Genomic DNA, 18,420 nt, shown 5'->3' with positions numbered 1-18,420 from the left:
ATGAAAATTGAAATGGGGCGCTGGGAACTGGTCCAAAGGAGAAGTAACATTTGTTACTGAACCATGAGCAGAGGAGGAATTTTTCAATCCAGGCTTGAGATTGAGTCTGATTTGAGGATGGTCATAACTTTATTAAGCATCCATGATGGCACGCTTGGTGTTAGACTGAATTAAGCAGGGGTAACTGATTTGGGGATTCTGTGTGAGGATGCTAAATTAGCATCCTAATTTTGGAAGACTGTACTCACCAAAAATAAAGAGGATAGTGCTTCTGTATTTTCCTGGACCCTTCACCGAGGTCCCTAGAGATGCAACAGCGAAGGGTGAAGGGTACGCCTGGCCAAGTAGATCTTCATTCCTAAAAAGAGTTCCCGACCAAAATATCTTTCTCTTTTCTTATGCTCATAAGCTGGATGGAACCACTTGCGGGAAGAAAAACCTCTCTTTTAAGCCCAGGGAAACTCATATGCAGTCAACCCACTGCTCATCCTCCCCTCCATCTAGTCCTTGACCTTGTTATCCTTCAGAATCAGCTGTGCCTCCAGAGCGGACCAGCCCCTAGCCCCAAAACAGTTGCCCAAGTGCCTAAAACCTTCCAGCCAAAAAACTCCAAACAAGCACTCTGGATTCAAGTGTCCTATTGGAATAGGAATACTTCCATCAGAAAGCCTCTCTGCTACCTAAAGATGTAAACCATCAGTGGTCTCTCCTGACCACAGAGAATTAAATCTTTCAGGGAGACCCACGGTGTGCTCACAGAAAACGCATCACCTAAGGTGGCATAGCACGTCTGCTTGCTCGGAAGGAAGCCACTGGAGGGACTTGTCCTGAATGAGTCGCTATGTTTATTTGGCTCAGATGGGATGGGGCTGGTGGTCCCGGTGATGTTTTGTGAGCCTGAAGCACTTCCCGAGTTGCCTCTTAGGTTCCGCGAAATTCGTGTGCGTGCTGCTGCTCTTTTGGTTCATGAAAGATTCTCATGTCTTGTGTCTTTCTCTCTGTGGCCCTTTGTACCTTTCTCCGGTGGTCGTGTGTTTCTGAAGAATAAAGAAATACTTTCTTTAATTTCCTGGGAAAACAAACGGGAAGAGGCTCTTGATATTTTACCTGCATTTCCTCTTGTTCTGTCTGTCCCCATCGGACCACCTGGTCGTTGAGGAAAAGTCTGGGGAAGAGTTGCCTGGGGAGACCGGGGCCAGGCACCCGGGCCAAGCCCTGGTTGCTGGCAACACTTTGCATTCTCAAAGATGGCAAAGAATCTTTGCTCTGCCAAGAAACAGGTGTGTTTTCTCGGCCCTGAAAGAGGAAGGGGCCCTTTCCAAAAAGAGGAAGTGGGAGGAGACCTCAGTCCCTCCATAAAACCTTCCAGAACCTAAGAGACCTGCTTTTGGCAACACGCTGTGTGGGGAGACGAGGGCCTAGGGGCAGCAGGAACCCTGGGAACCATAAATAGGACCTTAAGTCTTTCAGCTCAACTAATATATATATATATATATATATATATATATATATATATATATATGTTTTTTTAATATCAGTGGGGAACGATGACTGTTTTAGAAATGTCACCCCAGGAGTTGCCAAATAAGTTAATTTACCTGTTCCTCATGCTACTAACATAAACCTTCACTCCATTACAGAGTGTAAGTAAGGGGCCTCCTGCAGGCGAAATCGAAACTGGCCTCTAAAGTTCTTTCCCCCCTCCCCCATTTTTTTGAGACGCTGTCTTCTAGAACCAGCGTCATCCATATTATTAATCGCTTGTGGGGCTTTATACTGTATCACATTACTCCCTTGGAATTAAACTGCACATATGAAGTATGAAAAATGTACTTTTTTTAAACAGTAAAAAAGTCATTTCCTAGCATAATACCCAAAATAAAGTGCCGTGGAGCCATTAGTAGTAAATTGAATTTTTTGGCATGTAATTTGTACAAAAACTGACAAGTACGAGCCCCCCTGCCCACCCCCACCCCCCATCATTAGTCATTGGGTTTAGCGGACGCAGAGGTAGTAATCTGCAAGGGCAGGCATTTTGATGTCGACTTCAATTGCACACTTCATTTATTCGGACAGGGCACAGGCGGCAGCTTCTGTCACGGGGCATCACTGCACTATTAGCGAATTTCGCCCCAGGGCAGCTGGGACGCTGTTCTGGGGCAGATGTTCTTTTCAGCCTATTCAGTGACCATTCTTGGGAGTTGTTTACTGTTGCCATGGTGACTTTCATTTCCATAGCAGCAGCGCTGCTGTTTCTCAGAGGAAAATGAATTTAGTTATAAAAGGATAATATTTTTTCTCTGTCTCTATATAACCTGCCATCTGTCAACTGGTGGATCAGTAAGGATTCAGAAACCTATTAAGAATTATAGCAGCGAGGTGATGAGTATTCTTTTTGTCCCATATTAAAAGCAGTAATAGATGTGGAAGCAAACGCTGTGCCCTCAACATCATAACTTTCATGTTTTCTTTATATCTTAAGTGTGTGTGTGTGTGTGTGTGTGTGTGTGTGTGTGTATTAATGCCTTCACCACTTCTGCTACCACCACTGCGTGCACACAGCGTCTCGTAAAGTACAATTTACATTCTGCTGACAGATGGAAATGATCCGACGTCTTGTTTGTATCTCACTAGATGCAGGTATATTTAGGGCTTTCTCTTCTCGGTGCTGTGAGCTTCCCCAGTTCATCAAAGACTTCTGCAGCTAAATGTCCTATTGTCACCCCACTCCCCTACTCCTCCGTGCCAGGGGAGTAAGCTGTAGGGGTGCATAGATCAGCAACTTATCAGGAACATGTAGTCACATTATGAAATGAGCAAAATGAGGAAGGACCATGCTTTGTCTGAGAAACTTACTAACCTGCCCCTTAAATCTCATTCTAGAATACCTTTCTTCCTCTCAAACGCAAACGGGAAGAAAGTCACCTTTGGGATAGCTCATCTTGTTCCCAGATTTTTTTTTTTTTCTCTGTTGCTTTCATAAACTGTAACTTGCAGGGGGAAAAAAACACACACAGACACCGGCCCCGTTGTAAATAATGTTATTTATTGGTTGATTTTTCCAGATCCTGACATTGATGCTGCCAGTGCCATGATGCTTTTGAATACTCCCCCTGAGATACAAGCAGGTTGTGAGTAGATATTTCTATAGCCTACAGCACCGTAGTTTGTGAACTTAACCTTCTCATTTATATACCAGGCCATAGGAAGAACTAATTCTCAAGTAGAATTTCCCTTGTAGAATCCCTTTAAAACTTAACCTAAGTGCATGATTACATGCATATGCCTGCAGACATGCGGCCATGCCTATGTGTGAATGAATGCATAGGTGTTTCCGAGATGACAAACTTTTAATATAATCTCAGGGTTTAAGACTTGGGGGAAGGGAAGCAGACCCTATAATGGATTCCTGCGGAGAGAACTTCCTTTCTCCTGCAGGAATAGTTCCTGTGAGTTTGTAGTTTCTGCTAGAAGAGGCTTTGTGGGGCCAGCCTAACAGTGATGGAACTGAGCAGTGCCCAGTTTCAGAAATTTCTTTCCCCTTTGGGACCTCATTAATAGCAGGCTGCCGTCTTATAGCTAGAGAGGAGAGGAAAGTCCGGCAAGACGGGGACGCAAGAGCTTGAAGTAGCCTTGAAATGAACCATCATGATGCACCCCCACCCCCCACCCCGCATCATCCCCACCAGTCTTCCAAGCTGTCACAGAGAAGGGCCGGGCTAATTTTGCCAAGCAGGGCTCCTGTCTTCACTGGCCGTTGGCCACTGAGCAGTGTCAAGCTTGAAACAGCACTTCTTCCTTGAACTTGTCTTGTATTGTGTCTTTTCCCACCTCCGAGCTACACCTTGGAAAGGTCTCCTTCCCGAGTGATGAACAGTGACCTTAAATGGAGATATCTGTCTGTCCCCTCGTCCTCCTGACTTGAAGCTAGTTCCCCGGTCCCCCCTTCACCCCCACCCAGAACCCTGTTGAGCAGGTAGCCAGCTCACTTCCTGGGGTCTGCTCAGGACATTGCTGTGTGGCAGCCTCCTGTTGACGGAACACGCTGATAAGGTGATGCAGCAGACCCCAGCACCCACCGGGCTCATTCTTGGGGCTGGGCCCTCAGCTTGTTTGGGGCTCTGGCTCCCTGAGTCAGGGAAATCCCCCACGTTCATTCTCAGGTGCTTTTGTTAACCGTCAGCCCTCCACTGGTCACAGCCTTCCCCGCAGCTTTGGGAAATTTGAGTCTATCCTTTCTCCTTCCTTCTTTTAAAAGACCCGAGAGATGTGTCTCAGGAGAGACTCATCCCCCTGGCAGGGGCTGCCATTACCTGCTCTGAAAGGCGTAGAATTCCCTTTCTTTCTTGGCTAATCTCAGATTGCCAAGTGTTAGAGGCTGCCCACACCTCCGAGAAGCAAACGCCATTGCTAAGCACTTGTGTAACTAGCACAGTCCAGTGACTAGCAGTTACCCTGTAATGTGGTTTTTAAATGACGTTTGAAGTTGCAGAGAAATTGAAAACAAAACAAAAAACTCCATTCTCAGATGACATTGCAGGAAGAGTGCAGACAGATTGTAACCAAGTTACAGTCTGAAACAGTTTCGGGAGTCATGTTGCATGACTTAACAGTGAGGAAAACACTTTTTTCACCAGAGCCGTAGAAGGTTCAGGAGCATCTTCGTTAGCACCCGGCCACTGTGCACAGGGATCACTGGCTTAAAGAAAAGCTTTTGATGAACCAGAATGATGGAATTAAGAGGGAAAGAGGCAGGGGGATTGGTCATTAACGGATCCCTAGCAGCTTCCATGGAAGTCCATTATCAGTAGTGGCTAAATGAACTTCTCCCCGCTCCCTCACTATAACACTCAAACTATAAATAATTATTTTTTCAGGGTATCCATAGTCTTACTTGCATGGAAATGCAGAATTTGAGTTTTAAAAGTTCAGTGTTTATGTGTCAAAGCTATAGGGCTTTTTTAGAAGGCTTTCTTCCTCAGTGTTAGCTCTGTGAGAAATTCAGCCTCAGCCCGACCTTCGTGAAAGCTCCGGGCCAAGAAGACGGCTCCAGTGTCCTAGAAGGCAGGAACCATTGGCAGGAGCCTCCAAGAAATAAATGTAAAGACTAGGGAGGGGGTAGGAGCATCATCTTTGTATTCTCCTTCCCATCTGGCCCCAATCTCTAGTAAAATCCCCTAATGGTCAAGCTAGCACATGGTCAACAGGCCGGAGCAAAGCCCCTGAAGATGTGAACAGGACTTTAGGAAAGAAGCGAACATGCACTTGGGAAGCCAGGTGGCCACTGGTCAGCCTCCCAGTAAAGGAGTCGGGGGCAGGGTGGGGGGGGGTCTCCAGCTGGGGGCCTCGGTCTTCTCTTAGCACTTCTCGGCTTCCCTCTGCCTCCCCCTCCCCTTGTCCTTATGTTGCGAGTTTCTTTTCCTGGGATTCGGTGAGTGTCTGGCCTCCTGAAGGGAGAAGGGGTAGATACTTTCTGTGGTGCAGCCTCCATACTCCTGCCCTGCCAGCTGCCCCCGAGGCCTGGAAAAAGTGGAAGGTGATTCCTCACCAAAAAGGTTCAGAGGCGGCAGACACCCAGCCCCGGTGGTGGAGGGCGGGCGGCCTGCCTCGTGGTGTTTGTGTGCATATGTCCCGGTGTGGACGTGGGTGCCTAGCATTCAGGCGTCCCCTCTGCCCACGCACGGGGAGCACAGGTTCGCATCTGCACGCAACTGCCTGTGTCCCGCCCCCAGGCTGCGCTGTGGCCGAGCTCTGTTTACAGAGCCTCCTCATGCACTATTTATAGCCCCTTGTTTTCCCCTCCTGGGCTAGGATGCTGCTTGAACAGGGGCCACCAAGCTTGTCTGTCTGCTGCTGTCACTTCCAACAGTAAGAGCTTGGCTTGGGTGACTTGAAAGGCTTTCCCTTTGCCATCGACCTTCGTAGCCGCCCCACTTAAGGTCACCGTACAGCAGCCACTTAGATTATTTCCTCTCTTCCTTCCCTGCGCCCAGCATCTGCAGAGCTAGCTCGGGGCTGGCAAACCAGCCACCGTCCACAGTCCAAGCTGAGTAGATCGTACAAAGGAAACTTCTCAAGAAACTGGTGAGAATCACAGTCAGCCAGGCCCCTTTATCTTTGAGGGGGTCCCACAGTGCCCCAAGGGAGCTCAGCCTGCCCCGGACCCTGCCCCTGGTATTACTTGAGCTGGCTCCTTATGGGTCCCATCAGTCTCTCCTGGCGACCGGATGCTTCACGTTCAATGAGGCAGCTGAGTGCATCTAATCAAAACCGCAGGCTTCAACATTTTGTCCCCACCCCCATCCCCCGGAGCCCCAGTGATGATGTTATCTTTTCCAGACTTTCCACTTTGCAGCATGGGGAACATTCTAGAAGGTATGCTGTTGTGTCTTGCATGTGCTATCGGACACCACTTCCAGAAAACTCAGCACAGGACATTGCTGCTTCATTATCTCTTGAACTTTGGATAGTGCTTCTAGACCCATCCACCTCCCCCTCTCCCTTCAAAGTAGCCATATAGACTAATTCCAGCTTCTAGAGTCTACTTAAGTACCTGCTTTGCTGTTCCCCTCTGACAAGCCCTGTGAGTCATCTTTAACCCCAATGGAGGGATTGTTAGGAAGTCAGATCACCATTCTCATCTTCAAAGGCTTATATAATCCCTAGTTGGAATGTTCCCAGAGAGGAACTCTGGATGATAAACAAAGCAACCAAATGGGACAGCAGAGGTGAGGGAAGGAGGCAGCGTTCCACACCCCCTGGAGCTACAGTGTGCATCCAGCACACCAGGCACTGGAGAAGAAAGGCGACCAGGACGGAGGCTCCCCCATTCCAGCCCCCTCCCCAGCATCTTTCCAAGTAAGCAGGTGGAAAGTCCCACTTCGGGAAGGGGAAGGATTATCGGAAGCACTAGCTGCTCGACTTATGGCCTCTGGTAGTGTCAGCCAGGGCTGCCCTCCAAAGGCAGCAGGAGCTCAGAGGTTAATTTTAGAAGCCGTGAAAATCAAGGAAGCTGAGCATCGGGAAGGAGGCTGGGGAGGCTGGGACGGGGCCACACCGAGGGTGGCGGAGCGTGGAGGGAAGTTTGTCTTGTGCCACAGACGGGTTTCTTGGGTCCTCCAGGTGATCACGCTTAGATCACGGTGAGCAGTGCTGCTTGGTTCACTCCTCTTTCTGCGTGTTACTTTCTTATTGCCTAAAAATAAGTAAGTTTAGAGTCACTCTACACTATAAGAGAAAGGGGATGGTCAGCAAGAAGTGGGAGCCGTGGGGCCCCTGTCCTTGGCGCCTCGTCCCAGGAACCCGAGAATCGCAGAGATGTGTCTTCTTGTGTGTAAAAGCTGAACGTTGAACTGATATGACAGGAAAGGATGGTTGCTGGAGGCCTGTGCCTTTTGCAGTGACCGCCACAAGCATATCCAGTTTTCTCACTATACTCTTCTGGGCTGGAGGGCTGGAGCCATGGTACAATTTCAGTACAATTTCAATACACTGGGTGGGACGGGCTGGTTGTAAAGGGCTCGGTCTGATTTACCCTGAGGGCAATACAGAGGAAAAGGAAGGGGTAGATAGACCGTGCTGATAGGAAAACAGCTGAGGAATGGATTCATGCTCCCTCCTAGTCCCCAGAACCAAAGACTGGCTAATATGGACCTCACAGACATTTTAGACAGGCTGTGATTCGTTTTCCAGAAGCCACGTTCCTGACGCTTGGGGATGGAGACAGGAAGGAGAAAAGATGGGAGAATAGTTAAGTGTCACAGCTGGCTTCTGGCAGCCCATGAGCAAATATGAACACATCACCATCCCAACATGAAAAGCGCTGCCAGTGATGAGGACTGAGAAGTGCCAGGTTTGGTTGGCAGAGGCAGCATTCAGTTGCAGCTCATTTGAGAGCAAACTCCAGGAGTCAGGAGAAGAGCCTAGTTTATGTGCCAGAAGTCTGTGAGGTTCAGGAAATGGCTCAGGGAAAGCCTTTTAGTGCTGCGGAATAGCTTCGTCCGTGAGATTCTCTTTGAAGTGAATACACTTCATTAATCCGGAAGATGTGGGCAAATGCAGAGTTGAGATATCTAAAAAGCATAGAAGGCTGGAAGAATTTCTCCCTGTCTTGACCTCCACCCCCCCCCCCCAACACCCCCCTTAGGCCCTGTTCCTTATAATTAGTAAGAGGAAGGTAGAGAGGTGCATGGGATAGTGGAAGGACGGACAAGATGGTGATGAAGAGCTTATATAATGGACCGGCCGCCAAGCTAAGCAATTTATATCAGTCATCTTATTTAACAGTCAGCACCACTCCTATGAGCTGTTTATACCAGGTTTGCAGCTGAGGAAACTGAGGCACATGAAAGTTGCGGCACTTGCCCAAAGCTGCAGAGCTAGTGGGGAGGCAAGACTGGGGCGGACGGAGGCCATGTTGCCCTGAGCTTGTACTCTTTTTTAAAAATTTTTTTTTTCAACATTTTTATTTATTTTTTTGGGACAGAGAGAGACAGAGCATGAACGGGGGAGGGGCAGAGAGAGAGAGGGAGACACAGAATCGGAAACAGGCTCCAGGCTCCGAGCCATCAGCCCAGAGCCCGACGCGGGGCTCGAACTCACGGACCGCGAGATCGTGACCTGGCTGAAGTCGGACGCTTAACCGACTGCGCCACCCAGGCGCCCCCTGAGCTTGTACTCTTAACCACGGCAGAGCACTTCTTCCCTGGAGGCTGAGATGAGCTGAGGACACCAAAAGACCCTGGTCCCCAGTCCATGCTCACTTCCTTTCTTTGTTCCTCTCCCTGTAGGGCATCCCCCCTGGGGCATAACAGTTCTAGGCGCTTGGGCAGAGGACTCTGGGCTTAGGGCACTGTCCTTGGGGTTGCTTTTCTCCTTTGGCTGGCAGATGACTCCCTGGCCATTCTATGTGACTCCCATCTGCTGTCTTCAGGGCACCCCAGTCTTTGTCCCAGAATTATAGGTGTTTCAGGTATTTCCCACAGGGGTGACTCTGACATGGGACCAGAAGCCCCATAAGAGCTGTCACCATTCCTCCAGCTACGTTCTGTGACCGGGAAGATGGCTAAGTTCTTCCAACATGGTCTGGGTTTGTTCTGTTCTGTTCTTGTGGACTTTGGGCTCACCTGGAATGGAGAAAGCACAGGCTGCCTCAGGATGCTCAGGGGATGTTGGTTATGTTGATGTTGATGATGATAATATTGATGACTAAGAGGTAATTTTGTATAACAGTAGTGTCTTTATTAACTCAGTTAAATCTCCACTCTGTGAGATAAATACCATTTCTGTCCCCATCCACTTAAGTGGCTTGCTCAGGGGACACAAGCATAAATGACAGAGATGGGATGCAGACCCAGAGATGGGATGCAGAGATGGTGTTGGACCCCTCCAACATCAGAGTCTGGCTCTCAGCCGCCGTGCTGCAGACCTTTTCCCCCCGCTCAGAACCCTTTCATGGTTTTCCCCATATCCATGGGATGAAGCCCAAACGCACCTCATTCCTGCAGAGGGATCATACGCTTTAGCCAAGTTAGTTTTTGTTCTTATGCACATCGTAATTTTTATTACTTCCAGGCCTTGTATGTGCCGTTCCTGTGCCTTTGAATGCCAACTCTGACTGGAGTTCTACAGGAAGTCTTCCCAGACACCCTTTACTTCGGGTTAGATGCCTCCATCCTTCATGCCTATAGGCCGCTCGCCCCGCTTACCACAGTGTATTTCCATTGCCTCTTTAATTCTCTGTCTGTCCCACTTAGCTGTGGCGACCCTGCGTCTCCTTCATGGAATACATAAGCAGATACTTGGTATGTTAATCCATGCATCGATACAGTCTGTATATGGGACTGTAATAATTTTGCTGGCAAGAATTACGACTGTGGTGTAGATTTTAAGCGTTTAAGTGATTTTAACAAGTAGTCCTTTCTATCAGATTTGCTCGCCGTTCTAGATGAGATCTTTAGTGACTGGTATCTTCACTGGTATTATCAGAATGGGACTGAGCCTGTGGTTTCTGGCCATTTCAACGAGACTACCATACGGCAAGATAACTGAAAAACCCTCTCCCGCGATCTCCAAAACAGACAGACAAACTAAAAGCCTCTCTTTTCAAGCAACCCTCTTTTCAAGCCTCTTCTACAGACTCTAGAGTCCTACTGATTTTTGCATGTCTGTCCTTGGGAATTGCTGGTATTTTTCCTCCTATATTTTCTTCTAAAACGTTTCTAATTTTAGTTCTTACATTTGCATTATGATCCATTTCTAATTAACTTTCGTGTATGGCCATGAGGTAAGGACCAAGGCTCATTTTTTCCTGAATGGATCGCCGGTTGTTGTAGCTCTGCTTCCCCTCATCGTATTGTCTTGATACCTTCTGCCAAAAGTCAGTTGGCCACATATTTGCGGGTCTATTTCTGGATTCTGTTTTCTTCCATGATCTGTGTGTCTGTGTTCACACTAATACCACGCCGTCTCGCAGCTGTAGAGGAGGTCTTGAAATGAGTATGTAGATCAGTTAATATAAATTTTAGACACTCTTCCTTAGAAAGAACTCATCAACGAAGCAAAATAGGATACTTCCCTCCAGTATTACATTATAACAGGCTTCATGCTTTTAGATACCTGGTAAGTCTCCTGTCTCCGATGATCTGCTATCCGAAACCAGGCTGATAGTAAGGAATGGGTAAGAGTTCCTGATCTAGTTCAGCCTACTGTCATGGTTAAATGTGGTAAGTGAATGGAAAGATTCTGGACCCCTGGACTACATTAGTAGTACTTGGTTTAAGTGCTGGTTTTTGTCTCCCATCCACCTTTTATAAAACCCAATAGCAAGAGCCTTACACAAACCCGGAAGAGAAATAGCAAAAATTCTAGCAAGAGCCACAGAATTCTCTAGGAATCGGCCTGTATAACATCATCCATGTTCAGGAGTGGACATTCATCCTACATGAAAGACCTCTAGTTAAAGGTTCAGAAAATTTATGGAAACATGCCCTTAGAGGCCGAAACATTACAGGAAAAAAAAGTCTGTTTTGTTAAGAGTGTTCTCCACAAATAATACTGACTTTAACACTTAATATCCAGAAGGGTTTTACATTTTTTGTGTGTATAAGTTTCTAGAGGCTCTTTGTTTGAGAAGGCATGATTTATCCACCTCGCCTCTGGATGAGACTGTGCGGGGGGCTCCATGGACACAGCCAGAGCCCTGGGGACTCAGGACATTGACGGCAGAAGGGTTCCTAGGACACTGTTCCGAGAAGGAAGAAGAGATTTCAGTAACTTGCACAAAGTCACACAAGAGAAACTGAAATGAAAGCTAAGACTCCAAGCCCTGCCTCAGTGCTTCCCAATGCACGCCTGGCCCTGGAGACACATGGAGGAGGGTTGGTTGTACAGTAAGAATACTAGTTTGAACCTAATGAAACTGCTGTCTGGGAGGTCGAAAAAGATGGACGATCGGGGATGTCCTGTGGTTCCCCTGTGGTGTAAACCCTCATACAGGGGTGAGCCCACTGTGGGTTTGTATGGAAACAGACATCATCTGATGGGCATTGGCAAAAAGGTTGGCTTACGATTGCTCCAGGGATGTGTGTATTTAGGAGAAGGCGGGATGGTGAGAGAACTCTGGGGAGATTTGCTTGGGGAAGCTTCGAGGAAGGAGGCAGTGGGTCCTCCAGAGTGGGCTGTGCATGGTTCTGAGACGGGAGCCAGAGCCACCCTGCCAACCGTCCAATCCCAGCCACACTGAGGAAAGGGTCTTTCCTCCGGCAGCTGAAATCGTTGTGAGCACACACTGTGTTGTGAGCACTGAGGTGCCAAGTAGCTTATAAAATCAGCTTTGCTTTTCTTTTGGCTCCTGTTTTCTCTTGTCAGGTTAAGGACAGATAGAAAGATGTTCTCAGCTTCTGACCATCACCAGAGAAGCATGAAGAAATGCTTTTGTTTGGTCATTGCTATTAGACTTGTGTTAGTGTTCTCGAGATCTTGTTAGGGTCTGAGTGGAAAGAAAAGCTTATATTTAATAGTCGCAAGGAAGTAATGTTTGAAGCCCACTTTTGAAAACTCACCCTTTTTTAAACCAACGCATCAATAATTTGATTGTAAGGTATTGGTCTGACATGGCTGACCGAATCTCTTTCTTGAGGCGTGGTATCTTTCTTTCCCCTTCTACGTGTGTGCGTATGTGTGTGTGTGTGTGTGTGTGTGTGTGTGTGTGTGTGTGTGTCTATCACTGCTCACTCCTTGTGCCTATAATAATCACTTTCTCTTCTTTTCTTTCTCTCTCTCTCTCTCTCTCTCTTCCTGATGTATCCAGAATTTCTGACTCAAAACAGAAATGTTCACCGTTGAATTCACGTGTGGTATCTTCTTCCGTTTTGTTTTTCCAGTTCCTCCAGGAGTGATACAAAATGGAGCACGGGTTCTGAGCCGAGGGCTGTTTCCTGGAGTTCGGCCGTTGCCAATCACTCCCATTGGAATGACGGCAGCTGTGAGGTAAGGGAGGCACTCGCTGGGCAAAGCCTGCCGGAAGGAGTGGGAAGGGCATCATGTGTCCCACGGGGCCACTTGGGATGAAGAGGACCAGCCTCTAAGGAGTGAAGGCAATCAACCTGGTTTGGGTGTTAAGAAAAGGCCAAGTAGCGGCGCCTGGGTGGCTTACTCAGTTAGGCGTTCGACTTCAGCCCAGGTCATGCTCTCATGGTTTGTGGGTTTGAGCCCCGGATCGGGCTCTGCGCTGACAGCTCGGAGCCTGGAGCCTGCTTTGGATTCTATGTCTCCCCCTCTCTTTCTGCCCCTCCCCCACTCTCACCTTGTCTCACTCTGTCTCTCAAAAATAAATAAACGTAATTAAAAAAAATTTTTTTTAAAGAAAAGGCAAAGTAACTCCCCAGGGACCCCAATCCAGCTTCTCCTTCTGGGCTCAAATTATCTTAGTCTCTTTGTAGATGAGGAGATGGAGACAAATTAAGCTTTTTTGTTGAAGAAGGTGGGACAAGGTGGGAATAAGGAAGTGGTGAGCAAGTTGTTCATTAGATTCTAGGCTAACTGGTCTACCTCCAGAATGAAATGCAAAATCATGTGTGAAAAGTGCCTTTGGTTACTGGGATAGAAATAACACGGGGCATCACTCCCCTGCTTCCAAGAGTCAGGTCGGTTGCCAAACCACATGAACTCTTCCTTGGGAAATTTCCTTCTTCCACCCTTCTTATCTCCACTGCTGGCCCTGGATTAGGGTCTCTCGCTAGCTTAGACCTTTTACATGTGCCAGTGTGGATGCCGCCTCCCATTTTCCTGCTGCTTCTCTGCCCATTCCCGCCCACCCATCAGCCACTGTCAGACTCATTTCCTAAAATGTGCCTCTCCAGCCGTCTGCAGAAACACCTTCCATGGCTCCCACACATCAGCCTGACATAACCCCAGTCCTCTGGTGTCCTCGAACCAAATTTGTTCCCCAGATATGTCTAGCGTTGGCCGATCTTATCCATTCGGTTGCCTCTATGTAGACTTCGCTCAGCCTCCACATGCACCTCCTTCAGGGTCCATCACAAAAATGATTGCTTCACAAAGCTTTTCTGAACATGGCCTCTGAGCTTGCCCTGGATGAATTCCCCTTTCCTTTGAAAGCCCCCATATTTTGGTTGTGGCCCTTTAATGGGTGACTCAGTGTAGTAAAATTCCTGTGTGTGTGTGTGTGTGTCCTTCTCTGTTGTCAGTGGTTCGCTTGCCGTAGACGGGCTGGGTCTCACGTGGCTGATGCCTCCTCAGGTTTGCCCAGGCTCTTGCTTGGAAGGCCCATCACATTGCCCCCCTCCACAGCGTCATCTGCTTGCTCACTCTGCACTGGTGGATCAAGTTTGCACCTGAAGACCGTTTTTCTTCCATAGAGTGTCATGTCCCAGAGGAAACCACCCCAGAAAGTCTGTTAGCTGGGTCCTGAGGGAGACACAACGTCACGCTCACTCGTGTGAAACAACCACACGGTGCTTTCCCACTCACCCTTCTGGCAAACCAGCCTTGTCTTGCCAAGATGGAAGTCCCTCAGTCTTCAGGGCAGACGCTGGTGTCTAGGACCTGATAAGGAAGGAATTTGGTTGGAATTAGAATAATAATAATAAAGTTAGAAAACCACTTATCATTTCTGCTAGCCCAACATGGTGATACTTTCCAAAAATATATGGAAGCCCCTCTCTTCTACTTCTCTAGGATCTTTCTTGGTTATCTGTAGGTCAATAATTCTTGAGTTCTTAAATGATAAGCCTTTTCCATGCAGCCAAAGTATCAACACCTTTGCCTCGCATTATGAGAGAAACACGGTCCATTTTCTTTTCTTACTTAACATCTTTTCTGCCTCACCTCCTGGCCTACCTTTTTGGTTGACAGGACTTTGAGACTGTAGACTGTTTGCATGTGGAACAACAATCTGTGTTCATTAGCATATTCTAAGTGTAGATTTCAGTTTGTTGTCTTGAGCAGTCTTTCGGCGCCTGCCACGTGGATCTGGATGTGGCTCCAGCCATTCCTCGTAGAAGGGCACAGAAGAGCCAGGCACGGGGGGAGAGACATGAGACCAAGTTGGCCTTCAGCAGGAGCCACCCCCTAATTTTAATTATTACCCTCGTGGTGTATGTTATCATACATTTTACTGATTAGTACTCCCAAGAGGCATTATTTAAAATGCTGACTTTTTTGTTGGTGGTGTTCTAGTTATGTTCTGGTTAGAAGATAACAAAACACCACAGCAAAACAATGAAGTCTTGTCTCTGGTTAAAGAGCTGCCACTTATCCAGTCCAGTGAGCACCCTACTTTGGCTTTTCCACAGTAAAAGACCACAAAACAGGTTTCAGGTGCAGTCAGGAGACAGAGATAACACTAGGTATTCAATCAGGGAGACTTTCGTGTTAAGAACCATTAACCAGATAGGAAGTTATTAACCAGATAACTGGAAGGGTGAAAAGAGATCTCCAGGTGTCCTGGAGAAGGTAGTCACTGGAAGGAGCCGCATCCCCTCGGGCTAAAGAGGAGAAAGGGAAGAGGTTGGGATGGTTGCCCCATGGGAGTGGGGCTCAGACCTCAGAAGAGGAGCTGGGGTCGGAGATCCGGACCTCTGAGGGGTACCCCTCAGCTTGGGCTAGAGGCTCTGTTCTCAGAGGAGGGACCTATGGAAGGACCAGAGGGATGTTAGGAGATCTGGGGATCTCCTGCTGGCGCACGTCCTCTAAGGGAACATGAAGAAGTTGGTTCTGTAAGCATTAGGAGGACCACAGCTGGATTCAGCAGCTACTACAGGAATGAACTGCCACTACAAGTGAACAGGACACACACAAGAAGGAGCGTGTCCTTTCTTCCTCCACCCCCTTCCCAGTCCCTCAGTGGCAACTCCTGTTATCCAGTGTGAAGCCAGGTGGTGCAGCAGACGTGTGGCTTGAACAGCCCAGCCCCAGCCCCAGCCTTTGAAACACTGTAAAAGGGTGCGTTTGAGGCTGAGTGAGAGTAGCTGCAAAATGGCACAACATGTCTGTCTACTATGAAAGCACGCAAGGTCTCAGGACCTTCCTGAGCATCAGAGAAGTTGTCAATAAATGTGCCACTGCTGTTTGCAAAAACTAGACTGGTTACCATAAAGAAGAGATGACCAATAAAGAAAACCATTGTGCGTTACCAATGCGTTGTTCCACTTCAGTGTTAGGAGAAATGAAGGGGGGAGAGGAGTGTTGTGTGCTCTCTGTAAGGTCAAGGACCCTTGTTTATAATACTTTGCCTTCTTCATGTCCCAAATGCCTGGCAAATAATAGGCACTGAGATGCTTCCAGAAAGAATAAACATAAACACAGCCACGGAGGTATCTGCAGAATCAGTGTCTATCTAAAACCCACTAGTAAGTTTTCTGGGGTGGGAGTGGGGGACGGATCTTGTTTTGTTCTTTCACATTCACTGTAATTTTTTTTTTTTTTTTTTTTTAATTTGACCATGTGTCAGCCGAACCTGAATTCAGCTAAGGTTAAAAGGAAAACAGCCCACAGGAGACTAAAACAATAGCAGATGTCTGCCAGACCCCACGACAGTGACCAAGGGATCCTGGGGGTGTTCAGTGTTTATGTCACTGCCCCCATCAGTTCAGCCAGGGATGGAGGGAGGGCCAGAGACTCACCCACTAAAGACCAATTTCCGACTCTGCTTTGTGTGACAGGTTTTCTGTGTGAGTCTAAGCGACTTCTCCTTAAGCGAAAATATTTGTCTTTCAGGGATTTTTTTTTCCACCACTGAGTGGCAAAGGCCATGTTTGTTTGTCTTAACTCGGAAACTGTTATTGACATAGATGAAGTGTTACTTTTATTAGCTGATCATTACACAGCTTGTATTTGCTGGGTTCCTTTGCATATAATTATGATGTGAAATCTCCTTGTAAGAGTATCTGTCAATAGTGTAATTGACTTTACAGTGTTGACTTTTTACTCAATAACCTCAGAGATTGGCCCATCCTTAGTTGTTGGAAACCTGCTTATTTTTAAATTTGCCTGGGCGTAGAGTCCTCAAGACACATTATCCTCAAAATAACTGCTCACACGTCTTAGTTTTATGGCTGTGTCTTCTGTGTTCCCAGTGAAATTCCTTGCAGTGAATACATTGAATGGAACAAACGATTATAGCCCTAGAAGAACTGTTTCTGGCCCTCTTGGGAAACAGGAGCCTCAAGTTTCCTACATTTATAGCGCTCTGGGCTGCCTCCCAGGTAGGGCCCATAGCAACTCTCTGGGATCTGGGCCACCTTGCCTTCAACCCTTACGGCTCCTTTTTGACCCATTAAATGTCCAAGGCTTACCAAAGAGGACTGGGAAAAAACGGATGGGGGTAGGGGGCGGGTAGGAGTCCTTCAGAAGGCAACAGAGCCCAGAAATCACATATGAGAACTCAGGAGCCATTTTCTTGGGTCCTTATCCTGTGGTTGTGTGATATTGGACAGGTGCGCCTGGGCTTCTCATGAGAAAACCAGTCTTATGGGTTATTAGGGTAACACAGTTATGTTACTGACACAGGGTGTGCGTTAAGTAGGTGTTTGATAAATAACATGGAGAAACAAGCAAACCAATTCAGAAATGGGCAAAGGACTTAAATAGCCATCTCTCCCAAGAAGATATACAAATGGCCAAGACACATGAAAAGCTGCTTAGCATCACTAATCATTAGGGAAACGCAAATCAAAACTAGGAGGTGCCACCTCACGCCCATTAGGATGACTCCTAGAAAAACCAGAAAACAATGAGTGTTGATGAGAATATGGAAAACTTGGAATCCCTGTACACTATTGGTAGGGATGTAAAATGGTGGAGCTGTTCTAGAAAACACTATGGCAGTTCCTCAAGAAATTAAAAATAGAGTTACCATATGACCCAGCAATCCTTCTGAGAATGTACCAAAAAGAACCAAAAGCAAGGTCTCGAAGGGATATTTGTTCATCCACGTTCATGGCAGCACTATTCACAGTAGCCGAAGTGTATAAGCATCCCAAGTGTCCGACAACAGATAAATGAATAAGCAACATGTGGTGTATACACACAATGGAATATCATTCAGCCTTAAAATGAAGGACATTCTGACACGTGCCACAATAGGAATAAACCTTGAGGACGTTACATTAAGTGAAATAACCCAGTCGCAAAAAGACGAATACTGTATGATTCTACACATACAAGGTATTTCGAGTGGTCAAAATCATAGAGAGAGGAAATAGAGAGGTGGTTGCCAATGGCCCAGGGAGAGAAGGAATGGGGAATTAGTATTTATTGGGGCCAGAGTTGCAGTTGTATAAAATGAAGAATCCCAAGGATGGATGGTGGTGATGGTTGCACAATATTATGAATGTATTTAACACTACTGAACTGTACAATGAAAAGTGGTTAAGATGGTAAATTTTTCATGTTTGTATATTTTACCACAATAAAACCAATTGGAAAAAAATAAAATTAGTAATGTGGGGAGCCTCTTGGATTCATCTAGCCTGCCCCCCACAGACCTTCCCAGGTCTCCTTTTTGAGCACCTGAAGCTTTGCCCTAAGTCCCAGGAAAAGGCTTGCATTGAGCTTATTATGCCAAGAAGAATGGCCATTGGTTTTAAGGAATGATGGTGGTCATCCGAACGAGAGCAAGTTTTAATTTATAAGAAAGTTCCATCTAATCACCGTCTGAGACTGCTTAATTTCATTTGGACCTCAAGTGAAAACTGCAATTCCTGTGGAACATGAAGCAAGTCAGAAATTAATACTCTTACTGTAATACAAACATTAATACGTAAGGTCCTGTCAGAATACAATCATCAGGAAAACTCTCTCAGCCTAAGGTCTGCTCCTGGTCATCTAACTTTGTCTTTCCCCTTGAGAAGATGTTTGTAACAGGAGTTCAGGAAGCCGAGAGCCTTCAGTGTTAAG

General features: G+C 47.0%; 1 protein-coding gene across 6 annotated transcripts in view; it reads left to right on the top strand.

The window, feature by feature from the left end:
* FOXN3 (forkhead box N3) overlaps positions 1 to 18,420 on the top strand; it is a 400,702-nt gene that overhangs the window by 367,065 nt on the left and 15,217 nt on the right. For 2 of the 6 annotated variants that reach the window (XM_043556816.1, XM_043556814.1), the window contains 2 exons: positions 3,066 to 3,131; positions 12,384 to 12,489. In XM_043556816.1, the coding sequence (XP_043412751.1) occupies positions 3,066 to 3,131; positions 12,384 to 12,489 (172 nt within the window). The remainder of the gene's footprint in view (positions 1 to 3,065; positions 3,132 to 12,383; positions 12,490 to 18,420) is intronic. The other 4 variants (XM_043556817.1, XM_043556815.1, XM_043556818.1 and 1 more) reach the window with 2 other exon arrangements.

Source organism: Prionailurus bengalensis, chromosome B3 (genome assembly GCF_016509475.1).
Source record: "Prionailurus bengalensis isolate Pbe53 chromosome B3, Fcat_Pben_1.1_paternal_pri, whole genome shotgun sequence".
NCBI classification, from domain to species: domain Eukaryota; kingdom Metazoa; phylum Chordata; class Mammalia; order Carnivora; family Felidae; genus Prionailurus; species Prionailurus bengalensis.
The sequence above is the reverse complement of the archived record's forward strand: the minus strand, read 5'-3'. Positions and strand labels throughout refer to the sequence as shown.